The 21,302-nt window shown below is 52.6% G+C and overlaps 1 protein-coding gene across 1 annotated transcript in view; it reads right to left on the bottom strand.

Annotated features, from left to right (window-relative positions):
* The window catches only part of LOC119963249 (solute carrier family 2, facilitated glucose transporter member 11-like), a 112,910-nt gene that overhangs the window by 7,932 nt on the left and 83,676 nt on the right, over nt 1–21,302 (bottom strand). Inside the window, exons 8-10 of the mRNA XM_038792490.1 lie at nt 18,720–18,830; nt 17,352–17,453; nt 305–380 (exon numbers count right to left, since the gene is read on the bottom strand). Of these exons, the coding sequence (XP_038648418.1) occupies nt 305–380; nt 17,352–17,453; nt 18,720–18,830 (289 nt within the window). The remainder of the gene's footprint in view (nt 1–304; nt 381–17,351; nt 17,454–18,719; nt 18,831–21,302) is intronic.

Raw genomic sequence — 21,302 nt, 5'->3', positions numbered from 1 at the left:
CAGTTCATAGAATAAACATTGTTTCGCTTTAAAAATACTTTTCAATTTCTGCTGAACAACACCGGTAGAGTGGGCCGTGTGCTCCCCATACCACAATCTATTAAAAGTTGTGGGTCAGATGAACTCCATGATACACTTTGGGGTTCTCTAAACCCTGGCCCATAACAGTTTTGATTCAGATTCTGGGAGATCAGTCCCCGGAGTGGATTTTATTGTGTTCCCACAGCCAAGCCTGGCTCTTGTATTCAGATGACAGAAAGAAACAGCGAGTCAGGGGAAAGGATACCTGTATGATTCAGCTCACCTGGGCCTACTCCGTAGCTGAAGACATAAGCAAAGATGATGACCATACTGCAATACGGCATCCAGTGAACACGATGCTGCAGGGTAACGGACAGGATTAGGTGTCAGTCACGTGAAGCCATCCGAACATCCCCCCCCCCCCCCCCCCACCCCCAGCAACCCCCAACTCCACACTACCTTTCAAACACTTCACCTCTCAGGAGACTCACTGCGAGGAAATAAGACTATAAGGTAAGAGAACAATTACCCACCCCCTCCCCCGAAGCACCTGTTCAAACATATTGGGTGCGATTTAACGGGAAACCCCCTCCCCCACCCATACCCCAACTTTATTGTTAAGGGGTCCTTGAGCCCCCCTCACCAACCTCATAGGGCAGGACACACCCAGGCCTGATCCCGCCCAGTGAGGGTGGTATCCAGATTGTGACATCTTGTGAGATCCCATTGGATCTTGCAAGGCATCCGAGCATCGTAAAGCTTGTGAATGGCCTCTCATGAGATTTAATGGCCCTTATCGCGTCACTGAGTCGGGCAGGATGAAGCCATACGATCACACCCATTAACTCTGTCGTCAAACTGTCTGCTGATTGACCCCAAAGTTTTTATCTCTTTTGCTTTGGTAGATTATTTCAAATGTTTATTGCTCTTTTGCCTTGAAATCATATGGGTTATTCGTACTTATAAAGCCATCCCGTGCAGAAGGAGGCCATTCAGCCCATTGTCTGTGCTTGTTCTTTGAAAGAGCTATCTGATTAGTCCCACTACCCTGTTCTTTCCCTATGATCCTGCAATTGTCAAGTATTTTTAACATTTTCAAGCATTTCGACAATTCCCTTTTCAAAATTACTGTTAAATCGACTTCCCACACCCTGTCAGACAGTGCGTTCCAAATCACAGCAACTTGTCTTAAAAGAAACTCTTCGTCTGAATCTTTTCTCAATGACCTGAAATCAGTGTCTTCTCGTTATTTAGTCTCTTCTCTAGTGGAAACAATTACTCATTATATGCTCAATCAACAGTCTTCATCATTTTGAACACTTTTGTGAAAACTCCTTTTAACCGTCTCTGTTGAAAGACGTACAACCTGGGCTCCTCTGTTACCATCTCGCTACACCCTGTCCAATTTCCTCATAACCTTGATTAACCTTTTTTTAAACTAAGACATTAAGATTTAACCTTCTGCAGAAATAAACAGACTGGCTAAAATTCTGATATTTTTGGCACAGCACAGGGTTCATACCGAAAAGGCCCATCGGCCCATCGAGACCACAACGACAAAACCACACTAAATCTACCACTAAATCCCATTTTACAGCACTTGGCCCATAGCCTTGGAAGGTGTGACATTTCATGCGCTCATCCGCATACTTTTGAAAGGTTGTGAGGTTTCCCGCCTCTTCTATCCTCCCAGACCCTCAGCACCCTCTGGGTGGAAAAGAAAAACATTTGCAACTTGCAAGATACTGAAGCAGTCCAACTTCACATGTAGCAAGACCTCGACAACATTCCGGCTTGGGCTGATCAGTGGCAAGTAACATTCCTGTCACACAAGTGCCAGGCAATGACCATCTCCAATAAGAGAGAATCTAACCATCTCCCCGTAACATTCAATGGTGCTAACATCACTGAACCCCCCCAATATTAACATCCTGGGGGCTTAACATTGACCAGAACATGAACTGGACCAGCCATAGAAATACTGTGGCTACAAGAGGCTGAGAATTGTGATGGCAGCAACAAGTAGAATAAGATGAATGGTATCAGTAGCTGCTGTAACTGTACCTTACCTTTAATGCATCGGCCCTTTAAGACAAGGCTTGGAACCCTGGGGGACTCCGCCCCCAGGAAATGGTATATAAGATGAGGGTCACTCGGCAGCATCTGGTGAGCACACTTCTCGGCTGCTGTTCAGTTCTCTGATGATTAAAGCCTTTGAACTACCAATCTTCTCTCTTGTGTTGTAATTGAGGGTATCTCATAGAACCTAGAAAAGACTGACACTGGTCTGAACTGATGTTCCATTTTAAGACCAGTTCGGACCAGTAACAATCATTTTGCAAGTTTTACTGGTTTTTCCTTCTGACTGGCCTCCATCTCTCCTGCAGTTAATACGATGCAAAAACAAAGCTGAAGACAAAGTGTCCCCACACTGCAAATAATTATCAACATCTCTAAAACACGGTGTACTCTGTTGGTCAGGGCCCTGTACAGAGTTGAGGCCAATGCAGATCAGAATCAATACTGTTAATACAGCAGGAAGATTCTGGGTCAAATGGGGCTCTGCCTAATTTGACACCTTCCTTTCAGAGCCAGGTGTGGCCATGACAAATCAAACTCAATCTAAGACAAGCATAGAGCAGGATTCTTGTATCGATTAATGCAGTTCACAACTGCTTTACTGAGTTCCTGGGAAACACAGAGCTCACAACAGCAAGCCCAGTGAAAGTTCACTTAAATCAGCTTCAATTCTAAGCAGCACGTTAGCGGACATGGGGAGCAAGGGGAGGACACCTTGTGCGAGTGAATGGCCTCTCTCTGCGAAGAGGACAGCAAGTTGCTGGGATGAGATGAGAGTGTGCGCCCACAACATCTACTGATACAGAATACGGGGCAGTGTGCCAGACGGAGCCTAACCAAACTGCCAGCCCTGCGTGAGGGCGGGATGCAAATGATGGTAGCAGTGTGAATGGGTGCTGCAGTGTGTGTGGGTGCTGCAGTGTGTGTGGGTGCTGCAGTGTGTGTGGGTGCTGCAGCGTGAATGGGTGCTGCAGTGTGTGTGGGTGCTGCTGTGTGTGTGGGTGCTGCAGTGTGTGGGTGCTGCAGTGTGTGTGGGTGCTGCAGTGTGTGTGGGTGCAGCAGTGTGTGTGGGTTCTGCAGTGTGTGTGGGTGCTGCAGTGTGCGTGGGTGCTGCAGTGTGTGTGGGTGCTGCAGTGTGTGTGGGTGCTGCAGTGTGTGTGGGTGCTGCAGTGTGAATGGGTGCTGCAGTGTGTGTGGGTGCTGCAGTGTGTGTGGGTGCTGCAGTGTGTGTGGGTGCTGCAGTGTGTGTGGGTGCTGCAGTGTGTGGGTGCTGCTGTGTGTGTGGGTGCTGCAGTGTGTGTGGGTGCTGCAGTGTGTGTGGGTGCTGCAGTGTGTGTGGGTGCTGCAGTGTGAATGGGTGCTGCAGTGTGTGTGGGTGCTGCAGTGTGTGTGGCTGCTGCAGTGTGTGTGGGTGCTGCAGTGTGTGTGGGTGCTGCAGTGTCTTTGGGTGCTGCAGTGTGAATGGGTGCTGCAATGTGTGAGGGTGCTGCAGTGTGTGTGGGTGCTGCAGTGTGTGAGGGTGCTGCAGTGTGTGTGGGTGCTGCAGTGTGAATGGGTGCTGCAGTGTGTGTGGGTGCTGCAGTGTGTGTGGGTGCTGCAGTGTGTGTGGGTGCTGCAGTGTGTGTGGGTGCTGCAGTGTGTGGGTGCTGCAGTGTGTGTGGGTGCTGCAGTGTGAATGGGTGCTGCAGTGTGTGGGTGCTGCAGTGTGTGTGGGTGCTGCAGTGTGAATGGGTGCTGCAGTGTGAATGGGTGCTGCAGTGTGTGTGGGTGCTGCAGTGTGAATGGGTGCTACAGAGTGTGTGGGTGCTGCAGTGTGTGTGGGTGCTGCAGTGTGAGTGGGTGCTGCAGTGTGAATGGGTGCTGCAGTGTGTGTGGGTGCTGCAGTGTGTGTGGGTGCTGCAGTGTGTGTGGGTGCTGCAGTGTGTGGGTGCTGCAGTGTGTGTGGGTGCTGCAGTGTGAGTGGGTGCTGCAGTGTGAATGGGTGCTGCAGTGTGTGTGGGTGCTGCAGTGTGAATGGGTGCTACAGAGTGTGTGGGTGCTGCAGTGTGTGTGGGTGCTGCAGTGTGTGTGGGTGCTGCAGTGTGAGTGGGTGCTGCAGTGTGAATGGGTGCTGCAGTGTGTGTGGGTGCTGCAGTGTGAATGGGTGCTGCAGTGTGTGGGTGCTGCAGTGTGTGTGGGTGCTGCAGTGTGTGTGGGTGCTGCAGTGTGAATGGGTGCTACAGAGTGTGTGGGTGTTGCAGTGTGTGTGGGTGCTGCAGTGTGTGTGGGTGCTGCAGTGTGTGTGGATGCTGCAGTGTGTGGGTGCTGCAGTGTGTGTGGGTGCTGCAGTGTGTGGGTGCTGCAGTGTGTGTGCGTGCTGCAGTGTGTGTGGGTGCTGCAGTGTGTGTGGGTGCTGCAGTGTGTGTGGGTGCTGCTGTGTGTGTGGGTGCTGCAGTGTGTGTGGGTGCTGCAGTGTGTGTGGGTGCTGCAGTGTGAATGGGTGCTGCAGTGTGTGTGGGTGCTGCAGTGTGTGGGTGCTGCAGTGTGTGTGGGTGCTGCAGTGTGTGTGGGTGCTGCAGTGTGTGTGGGTGCTGCAGTGTGTGAGGGTGCTGCAGTGTGTGTGGGTGCTGCAGTGTGTGTGGGTGCTGAAGCGTGAATGGGTGCTGCAGTGTGTGGGTGCTGCAGTGTGTGTGGGTGCTGCAGTGTGAATGGGTGCTGCAGTGTGTGTGGGTGCTGCAGTGTGTGTGAGTGCTGCAGTGTGTGTGGGTGCTGCAGTGTGAATGGGTGCTGCAGTGTGAATGGGTGCTGCAGCGTGAATGGGTGCTGCAGTGTGTGTGGGTGCTGCAGTGTGTGTGGGTGCTGCAGTGTGTGTGGGTGCTGCAGTGTGTGTGGGTGCTGCAGTGTGTGTGGGTGCTGCAGTATGTGTGGGTGCTGCAGTGTGAATGGGTGCTGCAGTGTGTGTGGGTGCTGCAGTGTGAATGGGTGCTACAGAGTGTGTGGGTGCTGCAGTGTGTGTGGGTGCTGCAGTGTGTGTGGGTGCTGCAGTGTGAGTGGGTGCTGCAGTGTGAATGGGTGCTGCAGTGTGTGTGGGTGCTGCAGTGTGAATGGGTGCTGCAGTGTGTGTGGGTGCTGCAGTGTGAATGGGTGCTGCAGTGTGAATGGGTGCTGCCGTGTGTGTGGGTGCTGCAGTGTGAATGGGTGCTACAGAGTGTGTGGGTGTTGCAGTGTGTGTGGGTGCTGCAGTGTGTGTGGGTGCTGCAGTGTGTGTGGATGCTGCAGTGTGAATGGGTGCTGCAGTGTGTGTGGGTGCTGCAGTGTGTGTGGGTGCTGCAGTGTGTGGGTGCTGCAGTGTGTGTGCGTGCTGCAGTGTGTGTGGGTGCTGCAGTGTGTGTGGGTGCTGCAGTGTGTGTGGGTGCTGCTGTGTGTGTGGGTGCTGCAGTGTGTGTGGGTGCTGCAGTGTGTGTGGGTGCTGCAGTGTGAATGGGTGCTGCAGTGTGTGTGGGTGCTGCAGTGTGTGGGTGCTGCAGTGTGTGTGGGTGCTGCAGTGTGTGTGGGTGCTGCAGTGTGTGTGGGTGCTGCAGTGTGTGAGGGTGCTGCAGTGTGTGTGGGTGCTGCAGTGTGTGTGAGTGCTGCAGCGTGAATGGGTGCTGCAGTGTGTGTGGGTGCTGCAGTGTGTGTGGGTGCTGCAGTGTGAATGGGTGCTGCAGTGTGTGTGGGTGCTGCAGTGTGTGTGAGTGCTGCAGTGTGTGTGGGTGCTGCAGTGTGAATGGGTGCTGCAGTGTGAATGGGTGCTGCAGCGTGAATGGGTGCTGCAGTGTGTGTGGGTGCTGCAGTGTGTGGGTGCTGCAGCGTGTGTGGGTGCTGCAGTGTGTGTGGGTGCTGCAGTGTGTGGGTGCTGCAGTGTGTGTGGGTGCTGCAGTGTGTGTGGGTGCTGCAGTGTGTGTGGGTGCTGCAGTGTGTGTGGGTGCTGCAGTGTGTGTGGGTGCTGCAGTGTGTGTGGGTGCTGCTGTGTGTGTGGGTGCTGCAGTGTGTGTGGGTGCTGCAGTGTGTGTGGGTGCTGCAGTGTGTGTGGGTGCTGCAGTGTGTGTGGGTGCTGCAGTGGTGTGGGTGCTGCAGTGTGTGTGGGTGCTGCAGTGTGTGTGGGTGCTGCTGTGTGTGTGGGTGCTGCAGTGTGTGTGGGTGCTGCAGTGTGTGTGGGTGCTGCAGTGTGTGTGGGTGCTGCAGTGTGTGTGGGTGCAGCAGTGTGTGGGTGCTGCAGTGTGTGTGGGTGCTGCAGTGTGTGTGGGTGCTGCAGTGTGTGTGGGTGCTGCAGTGTGAATGGGTGCTGCAGTGTGTGTGGGTGCTGCTGTGTGTGTGGGTGCTGCAGTGTGTGTGGGTGCTGCAGTGTGTGGGTGCTGCAGTGTGTGTGGGTGCTGCAGTGTGAATGGGTGCTGCAGTGTGTGTGGGTGCTGCAGTGTGTGTGGGTGCTGCAGTGTGTGTGGGTGCTGCAGTGTGAATGGGTGCTGCAGTGTGTGTGGATGCTGCAGTGTGTGTGGGTGCTGCAGTGTGTGTGGGTGCTGCAGTGTGTGTGGGTGCTGCTGTGTGAATGGGTGCTGCAGTGTGAGTGGGTGCTGCAGTGTGTGGGTGCTGCAGTGTGAATGGGTGCTGCAGTGTGAATGGGTGCTGCAGTGTGTGTGGGTGCTGCAGTGTGTGTGGGTGCTGCAGTGTGAATGGGTGCTGCAGTGTGAATGGGTGCTGCAGTGTGTGGGTGCTACAGAGTGTGTGGGTGCTGCAGTGTGAATGGGTGCTGCAGTGTGTGTGGATGCTGCAGTGTGTGTGGGTGCTGCAGTGTGTGTGGGTGCTGCAGTGTGAATGGGTGCTGCAGTGTGTGTGGGTGCTGCAGTGTGTGTGAGTGCTGCAGTGTGTGTGGGTGCTGCAGTGTGAATGGGTGCTGCAGTGTGTGAGGGTGCTGCAATGTGTGTGGGTGCTGCAGTGTGTGTGGGTGCTGCAGTGTTTGGGTGGTGCAGTGTGTGTGGGTGCTGCAGTGTGTGTGGGTGCTGCAGTGTGTGTGGGTGCTGCAGTGTGTGTGGGTGCTGCAGTGTGAATGGGTGCTGCTGTGTGTGTGGGTGCTGCAGTGTGAATGGGTGCTGCAGTGTGTGTGGGTGCTGCAGTGTGTGTGGGTGCTGCAGCATGTGTGGGTGCTGCAGTGTGAATGGGTGCTACAGAGTGTGTGGGTGCTGCAGTGTGTGTGGATGCTGCAGTGTGTGTGGGTGATGCAGTGTGTGTGGGTGCTGCTGTGTGTGTGGGTGCTGCAGTGTGTGTGGGTGCTGCAGTGTGTGTGGGTGCTGCAGTGTGAATGGGTGCTACAGAGTGTGTGGGTGCTGCAGTGTGTGTGGGTGCTGCAGTGTGTGTGGGTGCTGCAGTGTGTGTGGGTGCAGCAGTGTGTGTGGGTGCTGCAGTGTGTGTGGGTGCTGCAGTGTGTGTGGGTGCTGCAGTGTGAATGGGTGCTGCAGTGTGTGTGGGTGCTGCAGAGTGTGTGGGTGCTGCAGTGTGAATGGGTGCTGCAGTGTGTGTGGGTGATGCAGAGTGTGTGGGTGCTGCAGTGTGAATGGGTGCTGCAGTGTGTGTGGGTGATGCAGTGTGAATGGGTGCTGCAGTGTGTGTGGGTGCTGCAGTGTGAATGGGTGCTACAGAGTGTGTGGGTGCTGCAGTGTGTGTGGGTGCTGCAGTATGTGTGGGTGCTGCAGTGTGTGTGGGTGCTGCAGTGTGTGTGGGTGATGCAGTGTGAATGGGTGCTGCAGTGTGTGTGGGTGCTGCAGTGTGAATGGGTGCTACAGAGTGTGTGGGTGTTGCAGTGTGTGTGGGTGCTGCAGTGTGTGTGGGTGCTGCAGTATGTGTGGGTGCTGCAGTGTGTGTGGGTGCTGCAGTGTGTGTGGGTGCTGCAGTGTGTGTGGGTGCTGCAGTGTGTGTGGGTGGTGCAGTGTGAATGGGTGCTACAGAGTGTGTGGGTGTTGCAGTGTGTGTGGGTGCTGCAGTGTGTGGGTGCTGCAGTGTGTGAGGGTGCTGCAGTGTGTGTGGGTGCTGCAGTGTGAATGGGTGCTGCAGTATGTGTGGGTGCTGCAGTGTGTGTGGGTGTTGCAGTGTGTGTGGGTGCTGCAGTGTGTGTGGGTGTTGCAGTGTGTGTGGGTGCTGCAGTGTGTGTGGGTGCTGCAGTGTGTGGGTGCTGCAGTGTGTGTGGGTGCTGCAGTGTGTGTGGGTGCTGCAGTGTGTGTGGGTGCTGCAGTGTGAATGGGTGCTGCAGTGTGTGTGGGTGCTGCAGTGTGAATGGGTGCTGCAGTGTGTGTGGGTGCTGCAGTGTGAATGGGTGCTACAGAGTGTGTGGGTGTTGCAGTGTGTGTGGGTGCTGCAGTGTGTGTGGGTGCTGCAGTATGTGTGGGTGCTGCAGTGTGTGTGGGTGCTGCAGTGTGAATGGGTGGTGCAGTGTGTGTGAGTGCTGCAGTATGTGTGGGTGTTGCAGTGTGTGTGGATGCTGCAGTGTGTGTGGGTGCTGCAGTGTGTGTGGGTGCTGCAGTATGTGTGGGTGCTGCAGTGTGTGTGGGTGCTGCAGTGTGTGTGGGTGCTGCAGTGTGTGTGGGTGCTGCAGTATGTGTGGGTGTTGCAGTGTGTGTGGATGCTGCAGTGTGTGTGGGTGCTGCAGTATGTGTGGGTGCTGCAGTGTGTGTGGGTGCTGCAGTGTGTGTGGGTGCTGTAGTGTGAATGGGTGCTACAGAGTGTGTGGGTGTTGCAGTGTGTGTGGGTGCTGCAGTGTGTGGGTGCTGCAGTGTGTGAGGGTGCTGCAGTGTGTGTGGGTGCTGCAGTGTGAATGGGTGCTACAGAGTGAATGGGTGTTGCAGTGTGTGTGGGTGCTGCAGTATGTGTGGGTGCTGCAGTGTGTGTGGGTGCTGCAGTGTGTGTGGGTGCTGCAGTATGTGTTGGTGCTGCAGTGTGTGTGGGTGTTGCAGTGTGTGTGGGTGCTGCAGTGTGTGGGTGCTGCAGTGTGTGTGGGTGTTGCAGTGTGTGTGGGTGCTGCAGTATGTGTGGGTGCTGCAGTGTGTGTGGGTGCTGCAGTGTGTGTGGGTGCTGCAGTGTGAATGGGTGCTACAGAGTGTGTGGGTGTTGCAGTGTGTGTGGGTGCTGCTGTGTGTGTGGGTGCTGCAGTGTGAATGGGTGCTACAGAGTGTGTGGGTGTTGCAGTGTGTGTGGGTGCTGCAGTGTGAATGGGTGCTGCAGTGTGAATGGGTGCTGCAGTGTGTGTGGGTGCTGCAGTGTGAATGGGTGCTGCAGTGTGTGTGGGTGCTGCAGTGTGAATGGGTGCTACAGAGTGTGTGGGTGTTGCAGTGTGTGTGGGTGCTGCAGTGTGTGTGGGTGCTGCAGTATGTGTGGGTGCTGCAGTGTGTGTGGGTGCTGCAGTGTGAATGGGTGCTGCAGTGTGTGTGGATGCTGCAGTGTGTGTGGGTGCTGCAGTGTGTGTGGGTGCTGCAGTGTGAATGGGTGCTGCAGTGTGTGTGGGTGCTGCAGTGTGTGTGAGTGCTGCAGTGTGTGTGGGTGCTGCAGTGTGAATGGGTGCTGCAGTGTGTGAGGGTGCTGCAATGTGTGTGGGTGCTGCAGTGTGTGTGGATGCTGCAGTGTGTGTGGGTGCTGCAGTGTTTGGGTGGTGCAGTGTGTGTGGGTGCTGCAGTGTGTGTGGGTGCTGCAGTGTGTGTGGGTGCTGCAGTGTGTGTGGGTGCTGCAGTGTGAATGGGTGCTGCTGTGTGTGTGGGTGCTGCAGTGTGAATGGGTGCTGCAGTGTGTGTGGGTGCTGCAGTGTGTGTGGGTGCTGCAGCATGTGTGGGTGCTGCAGTGTGAATGGGTGCTACAGAGTGTGTGGGTGCTGCAGTGTGTGTGGATGCTGCAGTGTGTGTGGGTGATGCAGTGTGTGTGGGTGCTGCTGTGTGTGTGGGTGCTGCAGTGTGTGTGGGTGCTGCAGTGTGTGTGGGTGCTGCAGTGTGAATGGGTGCTACAGAGTGTGTGGGTGCTGCAGTGTGTGTGGGTGCTGCAGTGTGTGTGGGTGCTGCAGTGTGTGTGGGTGCTGCAGTGTGTGTGGGTGCTGCAGTGTGTGTGGGTGCTGCAGTGTGTGTGGGTGCTGCAGTGTGAATGGGTGCTGCAGTGTGTGTGGGTGCTGCAGTGTGTGTGGGTGCTGCAGAGTGTGTGGGTGCTGCAGTGTGAATGGGTGCTGCAGTGTGTGTGGGTGATGCAGTGTGAATGGGTGCTGCAGTGTGTGTGGGTGCTGCAGTGTGAATGGGTGCTACAGAGTGTGTGGGTGCTGCAGTGTGTGTGGGTGCTGCAGTATGTGTGGGTGCTGCAGTGTGTGTGGGTGCTGCAGTGTGTGTGGGTGATGCAGTGTGAATGGGTGCTGCAGTGTGTGTGGGTGCTGCAGTGTGAATGGGTGCTACAGAGTGTGTGGGTGCTGCAGTGTGTGTGGATGCTGCAGTGTGTGTGGGTGCTGCAGTGTTTGGGTGGTGCAGTGTGTGTGGGTGCTGCAGTGTGTGTGGGTGCTGCAGTGTGTGTGGGTGCTGCAGTGTGTGTGGGTGCTGCAGTGTGAATGGGTGCTGCTGTGTGTGTGGGTGCTGCAGTGTGAATGGGTGCTGCAGTGTGTGTGGGTGCTGCAGTGTGTGTGGGTGCTGCAGCATGTGTGGGTGCTGCAGTGTGAATGGGTGCTACAGAGTGTGTGGGTGCTGCAGTGTGTGTGGATGCTGCAGTGTGTGTGGGTGATGCAGTGTGTGTGGGTGCTGCTGTGTGTGTGGGTGCTGCAGTGTGTGTGGGTGCTGCAGTGTGTGTGGGTGCTGCAGTGTGAATGGGTGCTACAGAGTGTGTGGGTGCTGCAGTGTGTGTGGGTGCTGCAGTGTGTGTGGGTGCTGCAGTGTGTGTGGGTGCAGCAGTGTGTGTGGGTGCTGCAGTGTGTGTGGGTGCTGCAGTGTGTGTGGGTGCTGCAGTGTGAATGGGTGCTGCAGTGTGTGTGGGTGCTGCAGTGTGTGTGGGTGCTGCAGAGTGTGTGGGTGCTGCAGTGTGAATGGGTGCTGCAGTGTGTGTGGGTGATGCAGTGTGAATGGGTGCTGCAGTGTGTGTGGGTGCTGCAGTGTGAATGGGTGCTACAGAGTGTGTGGGTGCTGCAGTGTGTGTGGGTGCTGCAGTATGTGTGGGTGCTGCAGTGTGTGTGGGTGCTGCAGTGTGTGTGGGTGATGCAGTGTGAATGGGTGCTGCAGTGTGTGTGGGTGCTGCAGTGTGAATGGGTGCTACAGAGTGTGTGGGTGTTGCAGTGTGTGTGGGTGCTGCAGTGTGTGTGGGTGCTGCAGTATGTGTGGGTGCTGCAGTGTGTGTGGGTGCTGCAGTGTGTGTGGGTGCTGCAGTGTGTGTGGGTGCTGCAGTGTGTGTGGGTGCTGCAGTGTGAATGGGTGGTGCAGTGTGTGTGGGTGCTGCAGTGTGTGTGGATGCTGCAGTGTGTGTGGGTGCTGCAGTGTGTGTGGGTGCTGCAGTGTGTGTGGGTGCTGCAGTGTGTGTGGGTGCTGCAGTGTGAATGGGTGCTGCAGTGTGTGTGGGTGCTGCAGTGTGTGTGGGTGATGCAGTGTGAATGGGTGCTGCAGTGTGTGTGGGTGCTACAGAGTGTGTGGGTGTTGCAGTGTGTGTGGATGCTGCAGTGTGTGTGGGTGCTGCAGTATGTGTGGGTGCTGCAGTGTGTGTGGGTGCTGCAGTGTGTGTGGGTGCTGCAGTGTGAATGGGTGCTACAGAGTGTGTGGGTGTTGCAGTGTGTGTGGGTGCTGCAGTGTGTGGGTGCTGCAGTGTGTGAGGGTGCTGCAGTGTGTGTGGGTGCTGCAGTGTGAATGGGTGCTGCAGTATGTGTGGGTGCTGCAGTGTGTGTGGGTGTTGCAGTGTGTGTGGGTGCTGCAGTGTGTGTGGGTGTTGCAGTGTGTGTGGGTGCTGCAGTGTGTGTGGGTGCTGCAGTGTGTGGGTGCTGCAGTGTGTGTGGGTGCTGCAGTGTGTGTGGGTGCTGCAGTGTGTGTGGGTGCTGCAGTGTGAATGGGTGCTGCAGTGTGTGTGGGTGCTGCAGTGTGAATGGGTGCTGCAGTGTGTGTGGGTGCTGCAGTGTGAATGGGTGCTACAGAGTGTGTGGGTGTTGCAGTGTGTGTGGGTGCTGCAGTGTGTGTGGGTGCTGCAGTATGTGTGGGTGCTGCAGTGTGTGTGGGTGCTGCAGTGTGAATGGGTGGTGCAGTGTGTGTGAGTGCTGCAGTATGTGTGGGTGTTGCAGTGTGTGTGGATGCTGCAGTGTGTGTGGGTGCTGCAGTGTGTGTGGGTGCTGCAGTATGTGTGGGTGCTGCAGTGTGTGTGGGTGCTGCAGTGTGTGTGGGTGCTGCAGTGTGTGTGGGTGCTGCAGTATGTGTGGGTGTTGCAGTGTGTGTGGATGCTGCAGTGTGTGTGGGTGCTGCAGTATGTGTGGGTGCTGCAGTGTGTGTGGGTGCTGCAGTGTGTGTGGGTGCTGCAGTGTGAATGGGTGCTACAGAGTGTGTGGGTGTTGCAGTGTGTGTGGGTGCTGCAGTGTGTGGGTGCTGCAGTGTGTGAGGGTGCTGCAGTGTGTGTGGGTGCTGCAGTGTGAATGGGTGCTACAGAGTGTGTGGGTGTTGCAGTGTGTGTGGGTGCTGCAGTATGTGTGGGTGCTGCAGTGTGTGTGGGTGCTGCAGTGTGTGTGGGTGCTGCAGTATGTGTTGGTGCTGCAGTGTGTGTGGGTGTTGCAGTGTGTGTGGGTGCTGCAGTGTGTGGGTGCTGCAGTGTGTGTGGGTGTTGCAGTGTGTGTGGGTGCTGCAGTATGTGTGGGTGCTGCAGTGTGTGTGGGTGCTGCAGTGTGTGTGGGTGCTGCAGTGTGAATGGGTGCTACAGAGTGTGTGGGTGTTGCAGTGTGTGTGGGTGCTGCTGTGTGTGTGGGTGCTGCAGTGTGAATGGGTGCTACAGAGTGTGTGGGTGTTGCAGTGTGTGTGGGTGCTGCAGTGTGAATGGGTGCTACAGAGTGTGTGGGTGTTGCAGTGTGTGTGGGTGCTGCAGTGTGAATGGGTGCTACAGAGTGTGTGGGTGTTGCAGTGTGTGTGGGTGCTGCACTGTGTGTCAGCTGAGGACCTGCCGCTCTGGACATGCCGTCAAAGACCCTGGCTGAGCAGGGGGACAGTGTGACATATCTGCCAGATGATGGCATACCTGGCACCACGGGGTTATGGGGGAAGACACCCATTTCCGGTGGGAATCAAGGTGATGGTCACCCTGAACCTTTACATTAGGGGTCCCCGTGGAGCTCTCCCGATTTAGGGGGCCCCTGCGGGTATCTCCCTATTTAGAGGGTCTCTTTGGGCTGGGCGGTTCCTTTAGTTAGCGAGTCCTGAGGGATTCTCCTGTTTTAGAAGGTCTCGGGGGGAGAGGGGGTTGGGTTTCTGGAAGGGGAGGGAAGGGGTTGGCAGGTAGTGCATTTGGTGGGGGTGGGGGACAGTGGACCTCGGATAAACCTTGTCGGGAACTCCCATATGGAGTTACCCCTTGGTCCACAGCGAGGTCATCACATCAGGTTAACATTTGGTGACACCTGTAGTGATCCATGGCCTTGTGATTCCCAGCTGGAGGACTGGAAAATCGTGAGGACCTGGGGAATCTGGTTCCGGGCCTGCTAAGTAGATGCAAATGGGTCGTTAAGGTCCATTGACATTCATTAGCATTCTCCATCTGGTGGGCGGCCGAGAACCCCGATCCCACCACCGGGGTGGGCCAGAGGCTTGGCGGTCAGTTCAGTGCCCGACATGAAGCTTGATTTCACCAAACGTCCAATTCTCCATCTGGCGGGCGGTTGAGAACCCCGATCCCCACCACCAGCAAGGGGGGGGGGGGGGGGGGGGGGGAGGGCAGTGCTTGGCGGTCAGTTCAGTGCCCGACATGAGGCTTGATTTCGGCCAGACGCCCAATTCTCCGCTCAATCGCGATCCGCGAATCCAGGCCATTGTTTATAGAAGGAGATTTCCTGCGGTGTGGATAATTAATGAGGGATAGTGTTTAGATCTAGCTAAGCATGTCATGGGGCATCATGGTGGGATACCGATGATGTAACTAATAGGAGGAGCCAAGATCTGTCTGTGTTTTTGGCCTTTTTGCCATAAGATATGAGACTGACAAGACAGAAAGATTTTCAGGTTGTTTCTGAAAGTGCTGTGCTCCAAAGGTCTGCTCAGAGAACAGAAACTAACCGTAATAACTAACGTTAAACATGAGTGGACCTCCGGGGGCGACCTTGGAGTGAGCGGTCGCACATTTGGTGGCTCCCGCTCAAGGTGGATTTTTCCGGTCTTTTCCCTGCTCGAAGGGCAAAGTATTTGAGAGCAAGAGGTGCAGGAGTGCCTGTGGAAAGTTTCACTCCTCTGGTGTGACTGGTGGATGGATCCACAGACTAGGAATGGGGCAAGAAGGAAAGAACTGCTGGAGCAGGAGAGTCTTTGTGGAGAGCCACAGAATGAGACGGCGGAGAGCAAGCGGCCTCCTCTGCCTGCCAATCGTCAAAGGAGCAGTTAATAGAATTCCTCAATGATACGTTTCAGCAGCAGAGGAAAGTGGCCCTGGGAGACCTAGCCAAGGTGCTAGTCTCAGGGAGACTATTTGTGCCATTGTTCATAGAATTTCATAAAATTTACAGTGCAGATGGAGGCCATTCGGCCCATCGAGTCTGCACCGGCTCTTGGAAAGAGCCCAAGCCACACCTCCACCCTATCTCCATAACCCAGTAACCCCACCCAACACTAAGGGCAATTTTGGACACTAAGGGCAATTTAGTATGGCCAATCCACCAAACCTGCACACCTTTGGACTGTGGGAGGAAACCGGAGCACCCGAAGGAAACCCATGCAGACACGGGAGAACGTGCAGACTCCGCACAGACAGTGTCTCAAGCCGGGAATTGAACCTGGGACCTTGGAGCGGTGAAGCAATTGTGCTGACCACAATGCTACCGTGCTGCCCCAGGCAATTAAAGGCAGCCCAATCTTTCGACCCCCTCAATGGCCTCCTGACCCACCCCACTTCACCCAACTTACTGGTCCTGTTGTAATTTACTGACTGACCACTAGGAGTCTCATTAGTATATAAGTGAATGTTAGTCAGGTGACCTCAGACTGACTAGGGAGGTGGGAGAGACGTTGCTTGTGGATGTTCATACTATTATTCATCTGTTTGTAGATATTTGAGCCACAGTTAATGTTAATAAATCATTTATATATTTAGCTACAAGTGTTCTTGTAATATAAATCAGGCCATCTGACAAGAACATTACACTTACCTCATCCAGGGTCCTCGAGCCTCCCACTTCACCCCACCTCTTATGGGCAAGGCGCCCCAGATCTAACCCCAGGCTGGTAATGACAAGGTTCCTGTCACTACCAGCCTGACACCCAGGCAGTGTCCCTGCCAGCCTGGCAATGCCACCCAGGCATCCTGGCAATGTCAAGGTGCCAGGCTGACAGTGCCAAGGTGCCCAGGTGCCAGAAGGAGAGCCAGGTGCTGCCCTTACCCTGACCACCCAGGGGTCTCTAATGGCCAGGGAAACCACCAGGTGCCATTACGCCTGCTCTACGTTTGTGTCGACCATTACTAAACGGCACCAAAGCCTCACTGGGGAAGCCGTTAGTTCCAGGGCGCCAGGACAATCCGGCGCGTGCATTCCAGTTGAATCGCGCGAGACGTCTCGAGCATCACGAATCTCGCAAGAGGCCGCAAAGTCTGGCACAATGAGGCCGATAAATCGCGCCACTGGTCTCTAAAGACAGATTCATGACTTCCTGTTTGCTGATGACTGCACCAGCCGCCAATTGAGTTGGACATGTGGCATAGACTTATTCTCCAATGCACGTGACAACTCCAGCCCGGTGATCAGCATGCAGAAAACTGAAGTAATGTACCACCAGCCTGCTCTTGGAAAGCCCTAACTCAAGCCCGTCCCAAGCAGCAAGTCTATAGAGAATAATCCTGCCCACTTTGCTCTACGCATGTGAAATAGGGACTGTGCTTCAGAGGCAAGCCAAGAAAATCAATCACTTTCACCTGAGTTGCCTTTGGAAGCCTCTGAAGATCAGTTGGCAGGTCAAAATACCAGACACTGAGGTGTTAGAATTAGAATTAGAACAGTACAGCACAGAACAGGCCCTTCGGCCCTCGATGTTTCACCTGAGCTGGCCTGCCACGATCCACACCATATTGAGACAGTCACAACTAGTTGGGTCGGTCATGAGTCAGAATCCCAAAACCCATTTCCCAAAGTCAATCTTCTATGGTGAGCTTGAGGCTGGGTGCAGTCTCATAAAGGTCAAAGCAAATGTTACAAGGACATCCAAGGAGTTTGATACCAAGTTTGAGTGCTGGGAGAGGGTCACCCAGGATCATTGCACCTGGCAGCGGTCCTGGAAGAAGGTCACCCAGGATTGGTGTATCTGACAGAAACAATGTTCTCCTTTGAAAGCAAGCACATATCAGCAGCAGAGAAAAATAGCAAGGCGAGGTAATCACAAGCCACCAAAAACTCAAATCATGTCTGGTAACCCGTCTTATTTACAGTAAAACTTTCAAGACGTAAATTCAGCCTTAGCAGCCACCCACCAGAACCCTACCAGACACCCAGATCACAGAATCATAGAATCCCTACAATGCAGAGGTGGCCATTTGGCCCATCGAGTTTGCACCAACACTCTGAAAGAACACCCTATCTGGGCCCAATCTCCTGCCCAACACCACCTAACCTTAGGACACTAAGGGACAATTTAGCATGGCCAATCCACCTAACATGTCCATCTTTGGACTGTGGGAGGAAACCAGAGCACCCAGAAGAAATCCACGCAGACATGTGGAGAACGTGCAAACTCCACACTGACAGTGACCTGAGGTTGGAATCGAACCCGGGTCTCTGGCGCTGTGAAGTAGCAGTGCTAACCCACTGTGCCGCCCCAGATGATGAATATAATGATCCTCGCCTCGAAGGATTAATAAGAGGCTTCTTAAAATAGTCCTCCAAGGACTGAAACATCCCATTCTTTGAATACTTAATTTAATGTTGACAGTTCTGGACTTTGAACAGAGTAACAAACCCAGACCTAAATAATTCTTAATGCCAGTTTAAGTTAAAGGTGTCAATAATGACATCCCTCGGTGTTTCCATCAAATCAATATCGATATTCCCTTTCTCCTGTGCCCACCCAGCTAACACTCACCTGCAGTGAATAAGTGACTGTCAGAAGTGCCGTTGACAGACTCATAAGCCCCAATCCTCCACAGAAGAGTGTTTTCCTTCCCGCTCGTTCTATCAAGACTGCCTGCACAACAAGATTCATAAAGAAGAAAATTCAGTAACAATGACGCACTGCTTTTTTATCATATAATTCATAGAATCTCGACAGTGTAGAAGGAGGCCATTTGGCCTATCCAATCTGCACTGATCCACTCTGTACTATACCTATAACCCTGTAACCTAACCCCTAACCTGTAACTCTGCACATCCCTGGACACTATGTGGCAATTTAGCATGGCCAATCCACCTAACTCGCACATGATTGGACTGTGGGAGGAAACCGGATCATCTGGAGGAAACTCACACAGACACAGGGAGAACGTACAAACTTAACACAGTCACCCAAGGCCGGAATTGAAGTGGGGTCGCTAGCGTTGTGAGGTAGCAGTGCCAACCACTGTTCCTCTGTGCCGCCCACGGATATTGGATATCTTTCGACCGGCCTCAGGAAAAACCTATATAGAGTCATAAAGGACCTCAGCTTTGGGTTGGAAGAACTGCCCCCCACTCTCACAAATCTCTAATAAGAGTCCTCTTTGGTTACAAACCCAAGTCCAATGGATCCAGTTAATAGCAGAGTGTATACTTCATCGTAAAGATGTCTATCACTGAGCCTCAGGCAATATCACATCCTTTGAAACTGTCAGTACCTTTTCCCATGTACCAGAGAATCTGGTAAGTAACTTAGGAAGACCTGGAATCTACTCTCAGTTCATCTACCTAGGCATTAATGAACTTCCTTAGTCTGCAAGTGCAACAGAAAGTTGATGAGCGATTGTTGGTTTTTCTACACAATAAAGGTGCCCAATCTCTGTTTACTGTACACAGCTGCTGTACTGAGTCAGACTGAGAAGCAGGTGAGTAGTTTGGCTCTCACTCGGTACGTTAGACACTAAGTTGCAAGGTCTGATATATACAAACTGATTCCATTATTTCAGTTATTGATGCACTTCCAGACCCATGTGAGGTAGAGTATCAATCTTCAGATCGTTGCAAAGGCAGCCTGGACAGTGGTAAAGTGGTGCTGGACTATTCTGATTGGCATTGAGGTGCTATTCTGAGCCCAGCAGCACCAAGGGGCCTGCAGCCCGTGGCGTATTGTGGTATGGCCTGAGCCGGCCTGAGAGGATTGAGGTTTCAATAACCCTACCCACTGCTTAAAAAAAAAACTGCTAAGAGGAGCTCATCATGGACAAAAAAGATACAGCTAGTGAACCAAGACCTCAAATCTCTGTAATCTGTGGTTTCTCCTCTTCCCATCAAAACTAATTCATGTCAGCATTGTACCTACACAGATCAACAATGTAAACATTTCAACTAGTCCGGTTCCAATGGACACATATGGTATTGTCCCATGAGGAATTCCTGCTGCCTGGAAAATCTCAAAAGCATAAGAATAGATCTGGAAAACAAAAATTGCACAAACGTTCGATGAGAGAAGATGTTTTGTCTTTTACTGCAATTGTTCTTTAAGGGTGAATTATCACGTTATGATTTCATGATGCACAGCATTCACTGTTGCTCCTAAGCTATCTAAGCACGCTCGTTCGGTGATTCATGGAATAATACAGTGCAGAAGTAAACCATTCAGCCTATGGTACCTCTGCTGCCTCTATGAATATGGCATCCATCGCTTCTCAGCCTTTTGGCTAGGATGAGCGCGAGGTCCGATGTAATGCCTGGATCTGGAATGTCTCACTTGTGGGGACCATGAATTGGATTCAATTTGAATTATTTTTGGAGCAGCCAGGGAGCTGGAGTGGAGATTTGCCCTGTCCATATTCTGAGCTCTGGCTTTATGACTCTGATAAAGGAATTTTAAAACAATATGGCATCCGATTAGTCCCCCTCCCCTGCTCTTACCCTAGAACACTTCAAATGTTCTCGTATCTAAATATTTCTGTCCAATTCTCCTCCCCTGCTTCCACAATACATTGTAATTAAAGCTCTCACTCTAAGTAAAAACTCTTTATCTCCGTCAGTTTTTCTTTGTCACATTCGGCAATGGGAAAACCTATCCACATTGCACTCTGAGTGTCACAGATTCTAAGGAAACAACATTGATGAAAAGGACCAGAAATGCTTTGACTATGCCACAGTATTCATAGGCTGATTCCAGGCCAGGCTGCACCAGAACAAGCTCACATGAAACTTGCAGTGTTAATCACTTGGACGACAGCAGCCAACTTCACACAGCTTTTGAATACCATCGAAGGCTAGAAACTGAGGGAGACAGAACCTCGCTAACAACTTGGAAGATGGCATAGAAAGTCACAGATCCAACTTTGCTGATGATACAAAGTTTGGTGGCATTGTAGACAGCCTAGACGTTAGCAGAAAATTGGAATATTGACGGACTAGGTGAATAGGCAAAATTGTGGCAGATGGAGTTCCATGTAAGTCAGTGTGAGGTTACTCATTTTGGACCAAAAAAGGATAGAGCAGAGTATTTCTAAATGGTTAAGTACGTTGGTTAAGTACAGTGGATGTCTAAAGAGACTTGGGGTTAAGGTGCATAGATCTTTAAAATGGCAGGAACATGTGTAGAAAATAATCAAGAAGGCTAATTGATTGCTAGCATTTATATCTAGAGGATTGACGAATAAATACACCGGGTGGTGCTGCAGTTACACAAAACCCTGGTTAGACCCCCACTTGGAGACTGTGAGCAGTTCTGGATACCACACCTTAGGAAGGATATCTTGGCTCTGGAGGGAGTGCAATGTAGGTTTACAAAAATTATACCTGAGTTACAGGGACCAAAAGAGAAAATGCTGAAAAATCTCAGCAGGTCTGGCAACATCTATAGGGAGAGAAAAGAGCTCTTTACTCTCCTTATAGATGCTGCCAGACCTACTGAGATTTTCCAGCATTTTCTCTTTTGGTTTCGAATTCCAGCATCTGCAATAATTTGCTTTGATCCTGAATTACAGGGGTCAAGTTACATAAGAACATAAGAACTAGGAGGAGGAGTAGGCCACCTGGCCCCTCGAGCCTGCTCCACCATTCAATGAGATCATGGCTGATCTTTTGTGGACTCAGCTCCACTTTCCGGCCCGAACACCATAACCCTTAATCCCTTTATTCTTCAAAAAACTATCTATCTTTACCTTAAAACATGTAATGAAGGAGCCTCAACTGCTTCACTGGGCAAGGAATTCCATAGATTCACAACCCTTTGGGTGAAGAAGTTCCTCCTAAACTCAGTCCTAAATCTACTTCCCCTTATTTTGAGGCTATGTCCCCTAGTTCTGCTGTCACCCGCCAGTGGAAACAACCTGCCCACATCTATCCTATCTATTCCCTTCATAATTTTAAATGTTTCGATAAGATCCCCCCTCATCCTTCTAAATTCCAATGAGTACAGTCCCAGTCTACTCAACCTCTCCTCATAATCCAACCCCTTCAGCTCTGGGATTAACCTAGTGAATCTCCTCTGCACACACATTAGGCCTATTTTCACTTGAATTTGGATGGTTAAGGGGTGATCTGATCAAAGTCTTCAAGATATTACCAGGGAAAGACAGGGTAGTAAACTATTTCTGCTGATTGGAGATTCTAAAACTAAGGGGCGTAGTCTAAAAATGTAGGTCAGGCGTTCAGGAGAGATGTTAGGAAGAACCTCTTCACACAAAGGGCGGTGGAAGTTTAGAACTCTCTCCTACAAACAGCAGTTGAAGCGAGAACAGTTGTTTATTTTAAATCTGAGATAGATTTTTGTTAGCCAAAGATATTAGGGATATGGGCCAAGATAGGTAAATGGAGTTAGGTCACAGATCAGCAATGATCTCATTAAATGGTGGGACAGGCTTGAGGGGCTGAATGGCCTACTCCTGTTCCTATGTTTCTAGTGGGACACTAAACCCTGGAATGC

Source organism: Scyliorhinus canicula, chromosome 1 (assembly GCF_902713615.1).
Source record: "Scyliorhinus canicula chromosome 1, sScyCan1.1, whole genome shotgun sequence".
NCBI classification, from domain to species: domain Eukaryota; kingdom Metazoa; phylum Chordata; class Chondrichthyes; order Carcharhiniformes; family Scyliorhinidae; genus Scyliorhinus; species Scyliorhinus canicula.
The sequence above is the reverse complement of the archived record's forward strand: the minus strand, read 5'-3'. Positions and strand labels throughout refer to the sequence as shown.